Consider the following 18,658-nt stretch of genomic DNA (forward strand, 5'->3'; position numbering starts at 1 on the left):
ACCCCAACCAGGAGTATGACGGGCTCCGACCAGTAGGCCGGGAACCACCTGACTTATCCGTTACTTTAAATATTATAAACCATAACTCAAGAACACCTGTATGCAGAAAAGGCCCAAAATAGGAATATCTGCTCATTCAGCTCATATGTACATACGCGGACCGACAAGGTCGCCACAACATAACGTATGTCATAAAGCCGGCAAGGCTAACAGTAAAGTACCAAGAGCTCACAATAAGGCCGACAAGGCCACTAATATATATATATTATACAACATTATGAACCGGTAGAGCCATAAAACATCTAACTGTACACACACGTCTACGAGCCTCTACATGAAATACAAATGATCATAAGGACAATACCAAGTAGACTGCAGCTCCGAAGAAAGTGGAGTGCTCCTGAGAATCCGCTGATAGAAGACCTACGGGTCTGATCCGTCTCCTTGCCTACCTGCGGGCATGAGCGCAGCGTCCACAAGAAGGGACGTCAGTACGAATAATGTACTGAGTATGTAAGACATGAATAACAACATAATATAGATATGAAGGGTAACAAGGAATAAGAGAGATAACCTGTACATCTGAATGCCTCATAAGGCGGATGTCATGCATGCTTAGCCTTTAAAAAAACATTTCTAAACATATACATAGGACCATGCCCGACCATTAAGGCTCGGTGTCATATATATATAGTATCATGCCCGACCATTAAGGCTCGGTGTTAACATCATTAGCCCGCGTCCGGGCCTCCCGCGTCCGGGGCAACATCATAACATAAAATGCCCATTGCAGTGGTGTGCACATCTACGTGCCACGCCCAGCCGACTATAGCGCGGCGTGGTGTGAGAAAATACATGCATAAGAGCCCAATCAAAAGCCACAACTATATCGGAGTGACGTAAGGTCGGTAGCCTCCGATTATTTATGGATCAATCATCATCGTTTATCCCACCTTGAAGGAAAAAGGGTCATAAGGTGAGATTACCAACAATGAAGGAAATTAAGAAATTTCAAAGTAAGCTCAATCACCTCATAATAAAATAAAGCTCATGTACTTGGAAATCTCCATGAATAAATCATCTCATAATATCATGAAATCCGTATGCCTTGGAGCTTGGATAAATAAATCCCTCATAAACATCATCATGGTTATCATAAAAATTATTCATCTTTACCATCATAAAAACTTTAAGAGTCATGAATCTCTAACATTCTTGGAAATGAAAATTTTCATGGAATTCATGCATGGTTTGGTAGGAAAAGAATCATGCCTTTAGAAGCTAGGTAAAAATTTAGCCTCCTTTCTTTTAGCTCAATCATTGCGAATGACATTTATCACAGGTCTGAGCCAAAATCTGTGCATAGGCTATAGCTTCAAAAGCAACTGCAGCAACAGCTTCACAAGGCCAATGCATATTTAGGAATTTTAAGTACAAAGAGTTTCACATCCATACTTCTGCATTTTCAAGTTCTCAAATGAATTATATGGGTAAATTAATTGCTTTATATAAAATTGCAAAAAGTCGTAATAATTGCGCTTCTAGAAATAACATTAATAGGGAAGGGGAAAAGACCTTAAATAAGGGCAAATAATTTGGCGTCCATGCCATTTCAAGTTCTAAATGCTGTATATTGCTCATGTTATATGAATTGAGTGGTTTCATAATTAATTCATGGTATGCAAAGAGTCTACCTTCAAGTCTTCTTAATTACAATCATTAAGACACTTATAGTTATAATAATTAAAATATTCATTCTATCAATAAGATAATAAAAAATATAGGGAAAAAACCCGAAAGAAGGAGAAGAAAAGATAACTATGATCCTTGGCCAAAAAAGGTGTCACGTGAATTTTTTTTTTGCTTAACTTTATATTATATATAGATATGCATTCCTAGAAGGGAGTACCATAAAGGGTAAAATAAAAATATCAAAATTTAAAACTTACTAAATATAAAATAAATTAAAAAAGAAAGTATGATACATAAAATAAAATCGAGGGTGTAGATTGACAAGAATATTCCATTAACATATACATGGAGCTGATATACATTATGTGAAAAGCGTTTATGCTTGAATCGACATATATAATCGAGTGTAAATCATTTTCCTTCTAGAAAATAGTTACTAATTAGATATACGAACACAAAAAGGCATTGTCATAAAAACAAATCAAAATACATATTTCGTCTAGTACATCCACTAAAAAACATATTGGAAATATTCACTTTCCATTGCTAGGCATGGAATTTGCGTCATCGCAACTGTATCAGAAAGCTAAGAAACGACTTGCTCCTAATTAAGAATATCGGTAAATGGTAGGAAGGTCATGCAAATCCTTTTTCTCCCAGCTCTATAAATTAAATTTGCATGCATGACCTTCACAACAGAGAAGAAGAAATTAATAATCCATCAAAGAGCGAGAGAGAGAGAGCTAGCAATGGGTGCCATGAAATTGAAAGGTACAATTGCAGTGGCGTTCATCATCATGATGGTAACTTTAATGCTGGCAATTTCAAGATGCAATGCAGAGGATGGTGACTCCTGTACGGATCACTGCGGGATCAGCTGTGATTTCTGTAATGGGCAGCCTCAGTACGACGTCTGCTGCATCAACAACTGCTGCCCTTCCTTCCGCACCTCCCTCCGTTCTAATTTCCTAATTCGTATCTGAAAAAGGATCATCACGAAGAAGAAGAAGAAGATAACGTATATACGTAAGCTGTTTAAGAATAAATCTGCCGGTTGAATAAACTAATATACGTACTAAACCCTGCAGAGTTTGAGGGCTTGCGCACAGCGGCCCTCTCTAGACTTCTACCTTATCATGTACTACTTACTATTTTTCTTTGTATTTCCTTTCTTCTTCTTCGCCGATTAAATATTTTCTGCTATCTCATCATGTTGTCTTTCGAGGGTGCTATCACTTCTACTTCCAAATAGTACGTCTTACGCAAAATTTTATGAAAGAAGAAGTCAAGCGCCATTTGAAAACTAACGATAATACATTTGAGTTAATTGATATTACTATATATCGCCGACCATATTTAAAGATGAAAAGTAGAATTTAGCTTGAGACGAAGAACACACAGAGCTCAACCACCATACTTAATTAGCTACTTGAGACTCAGGAATTAATTGGTTCTAACTGCACCTTAAGCACCAATAGCATCAATTAAATAAGTTTCGGGAATGGGGTGTCTGTGTGTGTATATATATATATATGGGAAAAGGGCCAGATTTACCCCTGTACTTTGGGGAAGGGTTCATATTTATCCCTAGCAACTTTAAGTTACTACCCGTACCCCCACCGTTAGTATAGTATACTCCCTTGGCCCTACCCCTAATGGCTGCCCAACGATGGCTTGCCACGTCATTTAATGAAGCCACCTGGGCATCCAGTCAGCATGCCACATGGACACTGCCCGCCTCACTTAATTTGACTCGACCCACACTAAATCACAGCCCTAAATATACCATATAAACTACACCATCATATGCACTTCTTCTCCATTCACCACTGCCCCATTGTTGGCTTCTCCCACCAACTTCTGCACCAAAAATCCACCAGCTCTAATTTTCCCAAACCCTTCATGTTCCTCAACTAAACTTCTTTTCTTGTTTCTTGGCATGCCCTTTGATTTCCCACTTTGCCTCTTTCCTTTAGAATGTTGTATATTAGAGAAGAGTCTATTGATTAGGAATGAAACTGAAAATAGAACAATAAAGCACAATAAATAGTTTGTTACCTTGTCACATCCTCTAGCATTATGTCCAGTTTCTCCACAAGTAGTACAAGTCATAACCCTCCCTTTTTTGGTTGGAGACCAATATCCTTGCCTACTAACAACTTCATTCTTTTCTCTTGTCCTCTTAACCTTTGGCCTTCCAGGAATTCTTACTATATTTGGTGGCTCCATGTACTGTGAGGGGTGAATTCTCCAGAATTTCTCTCCTCTAACTGGCTGTAACTTATGAGAATAAGTTAATAGATATGCTTCTTTGGACAAATACCAAGCACATAATCTTGAGGGTCAAGCTTCTTGTACAACAAGGCACAAATTGCATGAGGACATGGGATTCCACAAAGGTCCCATGTCCTGTAAATGCATTTCCTTAACCCTATATTCACAATGTGTCTGTCACCCCCTTTAGTCACCTCAAACCCATTGTCTGCACGTCCATTAACCTAACATTTTTGTGCAATTCTTATGAACTGGTTATACAGAAGCATAGTCTTTGGACTGTAGTCCATACCCCAACCAGTAGCAGCAGCTTCATTGTCATTCAACATGTTCATCACCTTGAAGGGAAAAACAGAGTTAAGTATACACAGAAAGTAAAAGAACTAAGGAAGAACAAAAGAAAAGATTTAATTACCTTAATTCTAATTTCCTCAAGCATTAATTCTAATTTCCTCAAGCATTTTTATGATTGGCTTGCGTCTAGCTTCCAGTATCCAACCATTGAAGGACTCAGTCAGGTTATTGTCCACTAACTGGTTCTTGCAAATAGTATCAAAGAATGCCCTACTCCATTTTTTCTGGTGGATATTTCAAAAGATTATCAACATCAGCCTTACCATCATCATCCACTAGCTTCATACTATCAAGTTGATCTTGGTAATCCTCTTCATATGAACTCCAAGCAGCCTACCAAAGATACTTCTTGTACTTCCCAAACCCATTTTTCTTTGTCCAATTTGTTTCTATGTGCTTAACACAGAACCTATAGTAGGCCTTAGGTAGAAATTTCTGGATTGCATCAATCAACCACTAGAGATCATAACAAAAAAATAGAAAACTACACATAATGACAAAAAAAAAGACAAATGAAATAATTAAGAAGCTTGTAAAGTAGGCATACCTTTTGTATATCTGATATAAGAGTGATTCCACCACCCATTCCAAGGTCCAAAGATGTTTGTAGCTGACTTAAGAACTAGTTCCAAGACACTTTTATTTCTCTATCCACAACTGCCCAAGCTAATGGATAAAAGTAGTGGCCAGATTCCTGAGCAACTGCCACTAAAAGCTGACCTTTACACTTTACTTTAAAAAAAATCTCATCTAAGCCTATAAAAGGTCTCAACCCACTCTTAACCCCCCCCCCCCCTTCATTGCATCAAAACAAATATACATCCTTAAAAATCTTTTTTTTTTTCCTTCAGCAAGAGCATCCTTTGGTAAGTTAATTATGACATCACTTCTAGGATTACTCAACTTCAGTTCATTGGAATAAGCCACAAGCTTGTTGTATTCATCATTAAAACTGCCATCAAGCTTCTCCAAAATCATTCTCTTGGCCCTCTTACACTTTGAGTCACTAACATTAACATTAAAGGCATTTTCAAGCCTCATATCTTTAATCTTAATCTTTGGATTATCTTGTAACCCTCTCTTAAAGTATGCAGCTATTGTATTATCCTTATATATATGGCATACAAAAGGACAATCACCTTCACATATATACCTAAGCCTAACAGTGTCACTTTTAAGTTGTTCTAACCCATAGCCATTTGCAAGAGCATACATGTTGATTACTTTCCTAGCTTCAATGATGTCTTTGAATGTCATGGATTCATCCAACTCCATATGGTCTGTCAAATTTTCATTGACGTCCCTCTTCTTTTGTTTAAAAAGAGACTCTAACCTATCAGAATCAGAATCAGAATCTGAAGAATCTGGAGATTCCATTCCATCATAATCAATATCTTCTGAAGCATAATCAGAGGCATCTTCAAGTTCAGAGGCATCATCATAATCAACTAGGTTATACTCACTGTGCTGGGTTATACTAGGTACAGCAATACCTTATTCAGACTCTTCTACAACAAATATATTGATAACATTATAATGTGGGCTAATAAAATCCAACAAAGTTCTAATCCCATCATCCCCTTCTACTTCATATTATCTACCAGAAAGAGCTTTCACTATGAGTTGTTGCACCCCAATATACCCAAGGTTAGAATTATATTCAGCCATTAAATCAGATAAGCAAAGCAAGTCAAAGTCATATTCTTTCTTATTGTAAACAAGATATTCTATGTAATCTACTTGTGGCTCTAATACCATGTCCACCATAATGAAACTACAAATACACATTAACCATTGCTGTAAACTGCAAAACAAAAGACAAAAATACATGTGACTAATTAGAAAAGATAAACAATTATACAAGTAATTATACATAAAGCAACAAAAAATATTGTACACTTATATCGGGGGGACTATAGCGAATGCATAAAGAAACCATAATATTATAAACTTAGAAGGCCATAAGTGTACCAACACTTAAAATAATTTTCATCATTTAGCAAAAAAGAAACCATATATTTGAGAAGCATAAAGCCACATGGAAACTAGCAAGTCAACTGAAAGACTAAAGAAAGGCACAAATACTTCAGATTTTCTTTAAACCGACAATAAAAAACCACACTTTAACATGTGCTAGACTACAAAAACAAAGGACAATAAAGTTATGGGGACCAGGAAATATTTACCCTCAATAAACAAACATTGACATTTTCCACCATCAAAAGTAATATTCCACCATCAATAAACAAAGCAAGAATTGACACTTTCCAGCACACAAAAACCACACCAAACAACAAAATAAGCTATTTATTGAAGGGTAACCACACCAAACAACAATAAATCCAGTAGGGACCACAAAGACTTGAAACCCTAGACAAAAACATATGCTAAATAAAGCCAGGACCACCAAAAATTGAAGCCCTAAACCATATACGACCTTGACACCCTAACATTCAAACCCAAAAACTAAGTTAGGATAGAAACCCAAAATCGCACCCAAAACCCTAACCCTCAGTCAACAAAGTAAAAAACATCAACAATATAACACATACAAACATGGAAAAAATGAAAAAGATAACAATAAAGTAAAAACATCAACAAAAAATACACTAAAACGAAAAAAATCACTTCGAATCTACCATAAAAGAAAAAAACCCTAACACTAAAATAAAACTACGAAACATCGAATCTACCATAAAAGAACGACGAATAATGTTATTACCTTAAAAAAAAGCAGATTAGCTCTCGAGGAAGTAGATCTGGTGGGATTCTCTTTCACTTTCTAACTGCTGCGCTGCTGCCGCCGCCATAGTGTTTTTTCTGAGTGAAGTAGATCGTTTGGGTGTTTTAGGGAATCTGATGGTGTATTTGGTATATTTAGGGCTGTGATTTAGTGTGGGTCGGGTAAAATTAATTAGGGCGGGCAGTGTCCATGTGGCATGCTGACTGGCTGCCCTGGTGGCTTCATTAAATGACGTGGCAAATCACCGTGGGGAAGCCGTTAGAGGTAGTGGCAAGGGAGTATATATACTAACGGTGGGGGTATAGGTAGTAACTTGAAGTTGCTATGGGTAAATATGAATCTTTTCCCAACGTACAGGGGTAAATTTGGCCCTTCATATATATATATATATATATACCTCGTCGTAATTTAATAGAAATGCCACTTCGCATCAAAGCTATACGTGAAACTATCCATGACCTTGCATTGTGCAACATGAGTCAAACATTTGCCTTCCACAGGGGCGGATTTAACATTACGGTATCAGTTCATCTAAACTCGGTACTTTCGATGCGGATTATAAAAATTCATAAGAAATAGTAGATATGAACCCATAACTTTAAAAATATAATGGTTCGATGGTAGGACCTTAAATATTGAACCCATAAAATTTAAATTTTGAATCCGCATCAAGCCCTCTACTCGTCAGGTTCTGTTTCCTAAAACCTTCGAATGAGCTAAGGATGGAAATTATCCAAGACTCAATGGACCAAACCAATGGGATTCACAAAAGCATTACCTGCAGCAATGAAAAATTCATATTTTCATTCATTAAACTTTTGATGTTCCCAAATCATTTCCTCAAAGTAACGAAACAGGACAGTGATTCCAACCACTTCCAAATTCCTATCAAATTTTCTAAAAGTAAATAGTGTGACACTTAACCCGAAAATAGGCAGGTGAATTCAAATGATCATACTTACTAAAACAAACAACATGAATTGAAACTAATGAGAAATTTATATAGGAATTGAACAATGAAACACATAGTCCAAAGGACATCCTTAATTAAGGGCCTTGAAACAATTATGAAATATTACAATTGTAAGGTTCTTGCATTTGGAGTTGGATTATAAGCACCCTTATACAATTCATAACTATATTTGTTCATAAGAGAGTCGTAGATCCATCTGTTTAATATCCTTATATGTTTGGCCCAAATTTAAATATTTCTTACAGGTTAGAGATACATTCCAGAGAAAAACAAAGCTAATTCTTCAAATTTCTCCCGTTCATTTTATTGAGTTTATATTAGTTCTTACATTTGTAGCACTGTGTATTTATTTTCTAGCACCACTGTACATGGTTAGTTTATGATTAATTGCTTTTCTAGCTGGTCATAGCTGAAAGCCGGTTAGTTAGTAGTTAGTTAGGATATTTTCTTATCTTAGCTGGTGCTAGTTTTATCTCAATAATTGGTTGTATAAGTATGCACAAATATTTTCAATACAATTAGTTAGTTGAAAATCCCAAATTGGGAACACAAAACTCTCTTCTCTTTTCCTCTTAATTCCACCATTGTTGCTTCCAAGCTTGAGCTCACTGTGCTCAGCTTGATATTTTGTCATGGTATCAGAGCATAGGATTCGATTATCGATCTGTTTTTAGCTCGCATTTGTTATTTTCTGGTATGTTCATAAGATCGCATCAAATCAAAAATCTCAAATTGTAAGTGTTATACTCTATTTTAACCGGAGTCAAAATAGTTTACAACATTCCGGTAATTCCGGGGTTAATTAAAGTTAGGGAGTCACAACCTAATTATTTATGGTGAATTAGGACACCTAAAGTTCATTAAAGTTATTTTTAAAGTTAACTCCGTTTTAAGGTCTACTAACTTAAGATTCTAGGTAAGGGTTCAACTAATCTAAAGGGAAGGTATTAGGTACCCTTTTAAGATCCATTAACAATGGTTAACCGACCGAACTTAGGTGAATTAATTAGGCTTTGGAAGGTCGTTAAAACATAAGTGATAGTGCATTTCGTATAAAATCTAATATATTAAACCTTCTCTCACTTGACAAAAAAACAACTCCGCTTTGGGATTTAAAAATACTTGACTCTTAAAGGAATTCTTGACGCCAAAATGGGTGAAAGTTGAGACCATCAAGCCAAACTTGCTCCTTTTAATATACTACTAGATAAAGACACTTATTTACAACAACAAAAAAAAAGGGTTCTGAATTCATAGCTGGTAGAAAGGGGCTTAGGATTGAATACCAATTTTTAATAATTAGCTAACTTAATTAGATGTAGAAAGAAAATATGTCTGGTTGTTGTAAAAGTCATTTGGAGTCGTTAAACGTCCCATAAAATGAAACAGAGTAGAGTTTTGCAAAAATGTTACTTTTTATACTTGCTGAAATAATATACTACGGACTTCCCCTTTTAAACTAACCAGGTGTTATGCTCCCATGTGATAAATGTCCTATTAATATCGAGAGTTAGATGACACTAGATGATTAAATGCAGTCTAATTGTTAATGCCATAACGATCTGGTTTCAACACACAAACACATGAGTCAGCAAACAGAGAAAAGAAAAAAAAAGACGTAAGATGATGAGCATGTTCTTCATTCAGTTTTCCGGGGATGATAAACTGCCCAACTTCGATATTCCACAGACGTAAAGGAGAAAATAATATCATGTTGGCTCCGTGCGGCATCGGCGTCGTTGAGTCTCAAGTGAAACTCTTCGGCTCCGGTAATCATGCAAACATTAAAAAGAAGATTGGATTAGAAAAAGAGAACCGATTAAGGCAATTATGGAGGATAGAAAAGAAAATTAAAGAACTTATGCCAAACAAATTCAAAACATTATATTTATTATAACGTCAACAATCGGAAGAAACAAACAAATTCCAATATCGAACACGACCAACTATAACAGATGTGAAAAGTACAAAAACTTATGAGACATGATTGCGTGAGAAATAGGTAAAAAATAGACAAGGAAAATGTATGCAAACAATTGAACTACCACGATAGACAAAGAAAGATGTATGCAAACAGTAGGCAAAATAAAGATATGCACTGTTACGATATAAAGAAAGATGTATGCAAACAGTAGGCAAAATAAAAATATGCAAACAGTGCACAAACAAACAGTTTTGTTTATCTGATAAGCAATCTCAATACTTGGAGGATTAGCACATCTTTTATATATCACTGTTAAGAAATCATTTAGCAACAATTGATGCAATCTCAATACTTGGAGGATGTTTGAATCTAAACTCAAAAATGAAGATAAAATAAATCAATGTCAAGTGTAATGGTGTAACTGTCCAGCAAATAAATTGGAAGCATGCTTCATTAGTCTTAAAAAGGAAGAATCAGGTTAAGCTATTAAAAGTCATACATGCTTCCTATCAATAGCACTTCAAGTAAGATAAGTGCCAAAAACAGGACATTTGATCATCTAAATGCTTTGGAAAAGATCTTTATATTCAAGGCTACTTTTTGAAAAGGAGAGTGAAATTTCCAGCAAACAACTAAAACAACTAAACTGAACATTTAAAAGTTTAGGCAGAAACACCTCAAATGGGCAGAATCAAAATTAGCTCACTACTTCAGCTCTTATGCAGATTTTATTCAATAAGATAAATCGATAAAAAATGTTTTTTAATACATGAAAACACTACTCCAAGCACAACATGTTGACAAACCAAACCTCCGATTGAGAATAAGTTAACTAAAGCATGAGTGATGGAACTGCAGGGGCCTCGGGTCTCGGATCTACGTTCGAAGATGACGAACAGAGGGTGTTCAGATTAAACCCAAAATTTCGACTGTATGAAAATATGATGATTTTGAATAATATACGGCTACTGTTTTTGAGACCCAAAAAAAAACCTCCCTCAATGAACTCCGAATGCCCGTATATATAGGATGAAAGTAGGGTTTTTGATTTTGGGCGGGATTTAGAGTGATATATCTGTTTGAATTTTGAACAAATCTCTGTTTTATATCAATCGATTTTCAGATAGAGGAAAAGTATTTCGTCTTCTTGTGTTGATTCAATCGTTGAAGATAGGAGAGAGGTGAGACTTGTATAGAAATGGCAAGACAAAAATCTGCCATGGCTGAAAGCAAGATCGTTTCTTGTTTGGAAGAGGAAAGGAATGAGAGAGATTAGAGAGAGCGGAGAGTATACGGCGTTAGGGTTGTTTTAGGTTTCAACTGAATGAAAGGGTTTTAAGGATAAGTGGGCCGGGTCAGGTGTTGTTGGGCCGAATCGGGTGAAAGATAATGGGCTGCTGAGTCGAGAACAATGGGCTGGTGAATTAACGGGTAGTGGGCTGTTTTTGGTCGGACTTGGGCCATTTTGGCCGAATTTATAGTCCCATCCTTCCTTCGATTTAATTTCTTTTTGGCTTCTTAGTAATTAACTTCTACAATTTCTAAGTGATTAACTTATATATATTATGATGACAATTAGTGATTAATATGTAGAAAATAAGGATTTAATTAAGTGTTGACTTGTAATTAATTTAAAGAGTCCAAATCCGAAAATGAAATGATGATGAACTATAAAAATTTGTGATAACGTAACGCTAGTAATGTTGGTAGTAAAATAGTGAAAATGAAAGTAACGATATTAATAGTAGTAGAAAATAAAAATAATAGTGAAAATAAAGTATTTAGCTCGGCAATAAATTTAGAAGCCCAAAGAAATAAATAGGAATAAAGGAGGGACGAAATTGGGTGTCAACAGTAAGATCATACTATTTTTCTTGTTAAATGTTCATAGTTTTACTCTGATTTCCACGTTTTCGATTACTTTCATCTTAGTTTTCAATCCTAATTCAGTTGTTCAAGTTTCAAATTTGGTTCGATTTCACATCTTCGATTGATTGTTCGTCTCAAATCTTCAACCCTAATTCGACTACTCTGGTTGTTTACTGTTGGAATTCATCCTTAGTTCCTTCATTCTCTTCGAGTTCTCAAAAATCCCCAATTTTCCTTTAACTATAGATTTTCACTTCGAACTCTCAAAATGACTGAGAACACAGAAAGTTCTGCAAATCAAAGCATCCATTCAAGTAGTCCTCTATACATGCACCCATCGTAAAGTGCAGGTATTGCATTAGTGCCAGTGGTGTTTGATGGCACTGGATACAGATCTTGGAGAAGAGGCATACTTAGAGCACTATCAGTGAAAAATAAAGTAGGTTTCATTACTAGCAAATGCAAGAAACCGGACAAAACAGTAGCTACTTTCGATCAGTGGTTGCGTTGGGATGACATGGTTGCTAAGAGACAGCTTGCAATATGTGAATGATGCCAAGGAGTTGTGGCAGAAATTGGAAGACAGGTATGATCAGACAAATGGTGCAAAGTTGTATCAATTGTAAAGGAAATCAATGACCTGAGTCAAGGTGCATTGGATATCACTGGATACTGCACGAGGATGAAAAAGCTTTGGGGGAAACTTAGCATCTTAAGCACACACACACAATGCTCCTGTGTGTGCAACTCTGGAGCAAAGGCAAATATGCAAAAAACAGAAGAGATAGAAAGTTAATTCTCTTCCTAGTGGGGCTTAATGAAGTTTACAAAGTGGTGAGAGGCAGTATTTTGATGATGAACCCCCTACCCACCATTGCACAAGACTTTTCCATTCTTAGTCAAGAGGAAAAGCAAAAAGAGGTAAAGCCTAACAATCAACTATTCATTGAATCTGCATCTATGAATGTGAGTGGAGCAAGTAGTAGCAATATTATGAGAGGAAATTATGTGACTTTGAATCCAAATGGGGCTAGCAGTAGTAATTCCAAAGGACCATACTACCAAAACCAGAACTTGACAAATACTGGGAGCTTTACAACCAATTATAACCAAAATATGAACACTGGTTACAGAGGAAACAGTTATAACTCTAGTAGGTATAGACTATTTTGTGATCATTATAAGAAGCCTAGACATACAAAGGATAAGTGCTTCAAAAAAATGGTTATCCACAGAATTATCCACCATCAACTCCTAGATACAACAATAGTAATAACAATAAAGGAAAGAGGATAGCAACAAATGTGTATGGTGATGGAGTTAGTAATGCTGAAGATGGATGTGGATACAATGAGCAAGGTAGATTGATGCAACACCTGTCCAAAGAACAGTATGCATAACTGCTCAACATATTGGAGAACTTACAATCTGGTGACACAACAGAATCAGAAAGTGGCAACATAGATGGAGAAGCTGTAAATTTTGCAGGTATTGTTGCTTACTCTGCTAATTCTCCTAGTAAATGAAAGGTAGAACAATCTAGTAAATTGTCTAAACTAAATGCAACTACTTGGATCCTTGATTTTGGAGCAACCAACTATATGACTCGTAATAGACATATCCTTACCAACACAAGAGCCTTAGTCTACCCATTTCTTGTATCACTACCAAATGGACATAAGGTGAAGGTGACATTAATTGGTGATGTTGTCCTTAGTCCTAGTTTTGTCCTTAAACAAGTATTGTTTATTCCTAGTTTCAAGTTTAACATGATATCCATACATTCTTTGACAGTTCAACTAAACTGTATTATTGTATTTACTGAATTTGCTTGCCTACTCTTACAGGGCCCTTCACAGAAGAGGCCTCTGGAGATTGGTAGCACCAGGGGCAGTCTATATCTTCACTGCTCAGATTCAATTCAAAGAAAATCTGGTGCTGCTAATGTGTCAAATGCCCTTATTCCTGCTAGTGTGTCAAATGCTCTTGTTGCTTTGTACAAAGAGTCTGCTTCTTTGAATAAGTATGTTTCTGTAAATAAATCTCAGTGTGATGAATCTAATTCCCTTGTACATGCTGTTAAGAAGTCTGAGTGCAGTCCTAGTGTTGTAAAGAATGTAGTTTCACCTTGTTTAGAGTCAGTTATAATAGCACTACTGCACAATTTGATGTATATATTTCCAGTTCATCAAATAAAAGGGAATTGTTTGTGAATAATGCTTCTTTACCAAATGAAACAAATGTAGATATCTTGTGGCATCAAAGATTGGGCCATGTACCTTTTGTCAAAATGAGGAGTATCTTATCCATCTCAATTTCCTTTGTCTCCAAACAACCTTTCTTTTGTCCAGTATGTCCCATGGCTAGACAAACTAGGATGCTTTTTCCTCAAAGAACAATTTGCACTACTAAGCCCTTTGAAATCTTACACATTGACCTTTGGGGGTCCTACCATGCAGTCACCCATGATAAATGCAAGTACTTCATCACTCTAGTAGATGATTATAGTAGGTGTACCTGGACTCACCTCCTCAGTAGCAAAAGTAATGCTCTCCATATCATCAAAGTTTTAGTAATTATGGTAGAAAACCAGTTTGATAGGACCATTAAAACTTGTAGAACTGACAATGGATTAGAGTTCACTAGTACAGAATCCACACTTTTCTTTCAATCAAAGGGCATTGTGCACCAAAGAACATGTCCATACACACCTCAACAAAATGGTGTGTTGTAGAGGAAACATAAGTACCTACTGGAAACTACAAGAGCCTTGTTGTATCAGTCCAAACTACCACTTTCATACTGGGGTGAATGTTTACTCACTTCTACTTATCTCATAAACAGACCTCCTTCCTCAGCCATTGCAAGCCATTGCCCTTATGAGCTCTTACACAACAAAAAAAAACTACATATTCTCACCTTAAAAGTTTTGGTTGCCTATGTTTTCCTACAACCTTGAAATCCCACAAAGATAGGTTTGAACCCAGGTCTACCCCTCATGTTCCTAGATTGCACGTGCAATTTCCGCACTTACAAGCTGGTATTTGTTCGTAATTCGCCAATTCCTCTCACAGCTTAGTGAGTTTTCCATAGTAATCTACTATAGTCCTTCCCTTCTGCTTGCACTTGGCAAGTTCTGCCTTTAGTTATTGCATCCGAGGGCCGTTAGTAATGGCAAACCGCTATCGAATGCTCGTCCATAATTCTCCCGCTTCCTTTTTATGTGAAATTATTAAGCACGTTGGTTCTATGGTGGTGCGAATCCACGACACCAACAGTAAGTTTATAGTCCACCAGTCTTCCAAGTCTGGCGATTCTTCCTCCGGCTTCTTGATCGTACCGTCAATGAAGCCAAATTTCTTCCTTGCTCATAGGGATGTTGTCATGGATCTAGCCCATTCTTCATAATTTTTACCTTTCAATTTGTCACGTCCCAAACAGACGTGAGTGGCACCCATACTAGTCCTATAGTGGGCGAACCTATCCCTTAACCCATTATCAAGCCAATTCCAATTACTTAAACCAATTAATAAACATTGCTCACGAATAATGGAAAAAGAATGTTTGACAATAAAATAAACTAAATAGCAAGTGCGGAAACCTAGCTATTACATCCCTAAAATCTAAAAGTCACCGTACAGGGACTCTAACCAATAATTTCTAAAGAAGAGATACTGTCTAAAATAAACATAATGTCTGGGATAAAAATAGACATCTGAAATAAAGAAAGATCTTCAGGCGGCATGGCACAAATAGGAGCTCACCCTCTGATCTTGTAGCGAATAACCTCAACTAGATACGAGGTCTGGAAGATGTCTCTGGTTCAAAATATGCACTCACAAAAAAGGTACAGCAAGCGTAGGTCAGTACAAACAACACATACTGGTAGGTATCAGAGGCCGACTAAGATTAGTATCATGCATACATACATAAAATAAATGAAATAGGCAGACAGGCACAACAAACATGTATCACAAATTAGATCCTCAAATAATCCACTTTCAGAATAAGTCACCAATTATCAACAATGAAACACCAATACTCAAGCCAAAAGAAGTACAATAAACAATAACGTTCGAACTCTGTCACATATTTGTACACACATGCTAAATGGTAATGTTTTGCCCAAATAGCCATGACCTGCAGGGGAACCCATTTTGTCCATGTACCACTCGTTCCGGAACGAACCTCGGACCACAAGGTCACACTAGGATACATCGTCACCCCCTATCAAATGTGTCTTAAAAGATGTATATGTTCCATCTCAATCATCGTCAACAACGTCTCATAATCAAATCACAAGGAATGACTGAAGAACACATATCAAGTTAACATCAATGAAATATAATCAAATAACACAAGACACAATAAGACCCACAAATAATCTGCTCAATGACAATGTAATATGAATCTATCTCAATGAGTCTCTCAAGGGTATATATGAACACCTTCTCCCACAACGGCCTCAAAAATACAATTCAAGTTTATCAATCTCAAAAATGGAGAAACACTTCACACAATTTAATCATACAACTAACAACAATCAACCAAACTCCATGTCTGAAGTCCTATACATGCTTTCTCCCATAGATTCTATGACATATACAATCAACTAATCAAAGTATAACTCAAGTAAAATGTAACGTACCTCGAAGCCGAATTGGAACAATGCAATCACTCCGCTATAGCTTTTCCTTTCCTCAAAGTTTCGGAACGTTCAAAGTGTAGAATTACAATTCTAAGTAAGCAAAGGATCATCAACTCAACAATAACAAATTGGGGATGACAACCCCACCAATTCTACCCTTAATCAAATGGGTTAATTATCCTTAGGGTCATAATCATCCTAATGCTAGTCTCAAGCATCATATTGAATCAATTTATGGGTTCTCTAATCATTTCAACCCTACAAATCTGGTTTTAGCCAAAGTTTCCATTTTTATTGGAACCCTAGGTCTCAACAACCAATTTCTCATGCTATGAAGCGATAATATCTATTCTTAGATAGTTAAACAATAATAAACAACAATATACCATACCCATTAATATTCTAGGGTTTCCTTGGTATTTGTGTTCTACCCTTCAATCCCCATTAAAGGTCATTTGATTAAAACAAGAATCGAATAAGAACATTAAGCGAAGAAAGTTAGTGATTAAGGCTTACCTTTGATGGAGAATAGTGCCTAGCCTTAGAAAGTCGCCTCTATACTCTTGAGAACTATTTTTGGGATTAGGTGAGGAGTGGGGTCGAAATAAAGTATTTAAATCGGGTTTTTGATTTAATGAGGTCCGCTGCAGCAAGAACCACCCTCGCTACAACAGGCATTTGAAAAACCCACTCTTCGCTGCAGCGGGACCCCTCCTCGCTGTAGCGGTTCCGTGGCAGTGGAAATCCTTCCGCTGCAGCAGTGGATTTTGGGCAGTGAGCACAAAATTTTATCACTTCTTATACTTAGCCCCCGTTTGGCCATAAGAATTATTCACTTTATTCCGGAATTTTTTTTTCACTTTTTTTCGGAATCAGCGTTTGGCCATGAAAATTTCGAATACAACTTGAAGTTGTATTCCGGAATACCAAAAACTCAAAAAACTTGTTTTTCAATTTTTTTTTACTTTTTTCACTTTTTTACAACTACATTTCACCAAAAACTACAATTTCAAAAACTATGGCCAAACACACCTCCAACTCCAACTCCAACTCCAAAATTCTAAAAAAAAAGTGAAAAATTATTTGGTATCTATGGACAAACGGGGCCTTAGTCTCTCAAAATCATTCTAAGGCCTTATTAACACAACCAACAAACAAACCAAGTTAAAAACACATCACATAGTCATTTATAAGTCAACGAACACAACATAAAACACACCCCAATTTACTTAAGACCTCTCATTGCTAACCTCGAGAAAGTACTAGTAAGGGTGGAATGGTCAACGCACGTATAACGACCAAGCGGGTCGTTACATCAGATACCAATTGAACAACTGTTCGTCTCCGAACGGACAAAGGGGAAAGAAACAAGGGAAAAGGTACCTGACTCAGCGAACAGATGGGGATACTTATCACGCATATCTGACTCGGTCTGCGAAGTGGCTTCCTCAACAGGAGAATTCTTTCACTGGACCTTAACTGTCGCGATTTCTTTTGACCTCAACTTACACACCTCCCTATCTAATATAGCAACAGGCTCTTCCTCATAGGACAAATTCTCATCTATCAGAGCGGAATCCCAAAGGATGAAATAGGACCCATCACCATGATAGCTTTTCAGCATAGAGACATGAAACACCAGATGAACACCGGACAAACCTGGGGGTAAAGCTAACTTATACGCTACCTCCCCAATACGATCGAAAATCTCAAACGGGCCAATATATCTAAGACTAAGTTACCTTTCTTTCCAAATCTCATCACACCATTCATGGGTGAGACTTTCAACAACACTTGTTCCCCACCATCAACTCAAGATCCCGGACCTTTCAATTCGCATACTCCTTCTGCCAACATTAAGCTTGTCACAACCCAGCTAGAGGGTCATGACGGGTACCCGGAGCTATCCTACCGAGCACCACCTAACTCACTTGTCATCACATTCAATCTGAACATACACCGTTCTCATCATAAAACCCATTACGAGACAACCTTCATTTACTTCCCAAACACACACACACACACACACACACACACACACACACACACACATATATATATATATATATATACATAGGCCCACAAGGCTACAAAATGATGCACAGAATGTACACTAATAAGATCATAAGACATCTACTACCCACACACATGTATCTACCAGCCTCTACTAGAATACTGGAA

General features: G+C 36.7%; 1 protein-coding gene and 1 long non-coding RNA gene across 3 annotated transcripts; one reads left to right on the forward strand and one right to left on the reverse strand.

Moving 5' to 3' along the window:
- Window positions 1-2,137: 2,137 nt before the first annotated feature.
- LOC132631995 (uncharacterized) lies at window positions 2,138-7,370 on the reverse strand. 2 transcript variants are annotated; one of them, XR_009579211.1, is made up of 3 exons: window positions 7,043-7,370; window positions 4,382-6,124; window positions 2,138-4,304 (listed from the first exon to the last, which is right to left on the reverse strand). It is a non-coding gene; the product is annotated as an uncharacterized LOC132631995 (long non-coding RNA). The 2 variants fall into 2 exon arrangements; XR_009579210.1 differs by having other exon boundaries at window positions 4,382-7,370.
- Window positions 7,371-12,558: 5,188 nt separating this feature from the next.
- LOC132631181 (uncharacterized) lies at window positions 12,559-14,042 on the forward strand. The gene is made up of 4 exons (XM_060346780.1): window positions 12,559-12,986; window positions 13,088-13,188; window positions 13,273-13,347; window positions 13,624-14,042. The coding sequence occupies exons 1-4, from the start codon at window positions 12,559-12,561 to the stop codon at window positions 14,040-14,042; spliced, it is 1,023 nt and encodes a 340-aa protein (XP_060202763.1).
- The last annotated feature ends 4,616 nt before the right edge of the window (window positions 14,043-18,658 follow it).

Source organism: Lycium barbarum, chromosome 3 (assembly GCF_019175385.1).
Source record: "Lycium barbarum isolate Lr01 chromosome 3, ASM1917538v2, whole genome shotgun sequence".
NCBI classification, from domain to species: Eukaryota; Viridiplantae; Streptophyta; class Magnoliopsida; order Solanales; family Solanaceae; genus Lycium; species Lycium barbarum.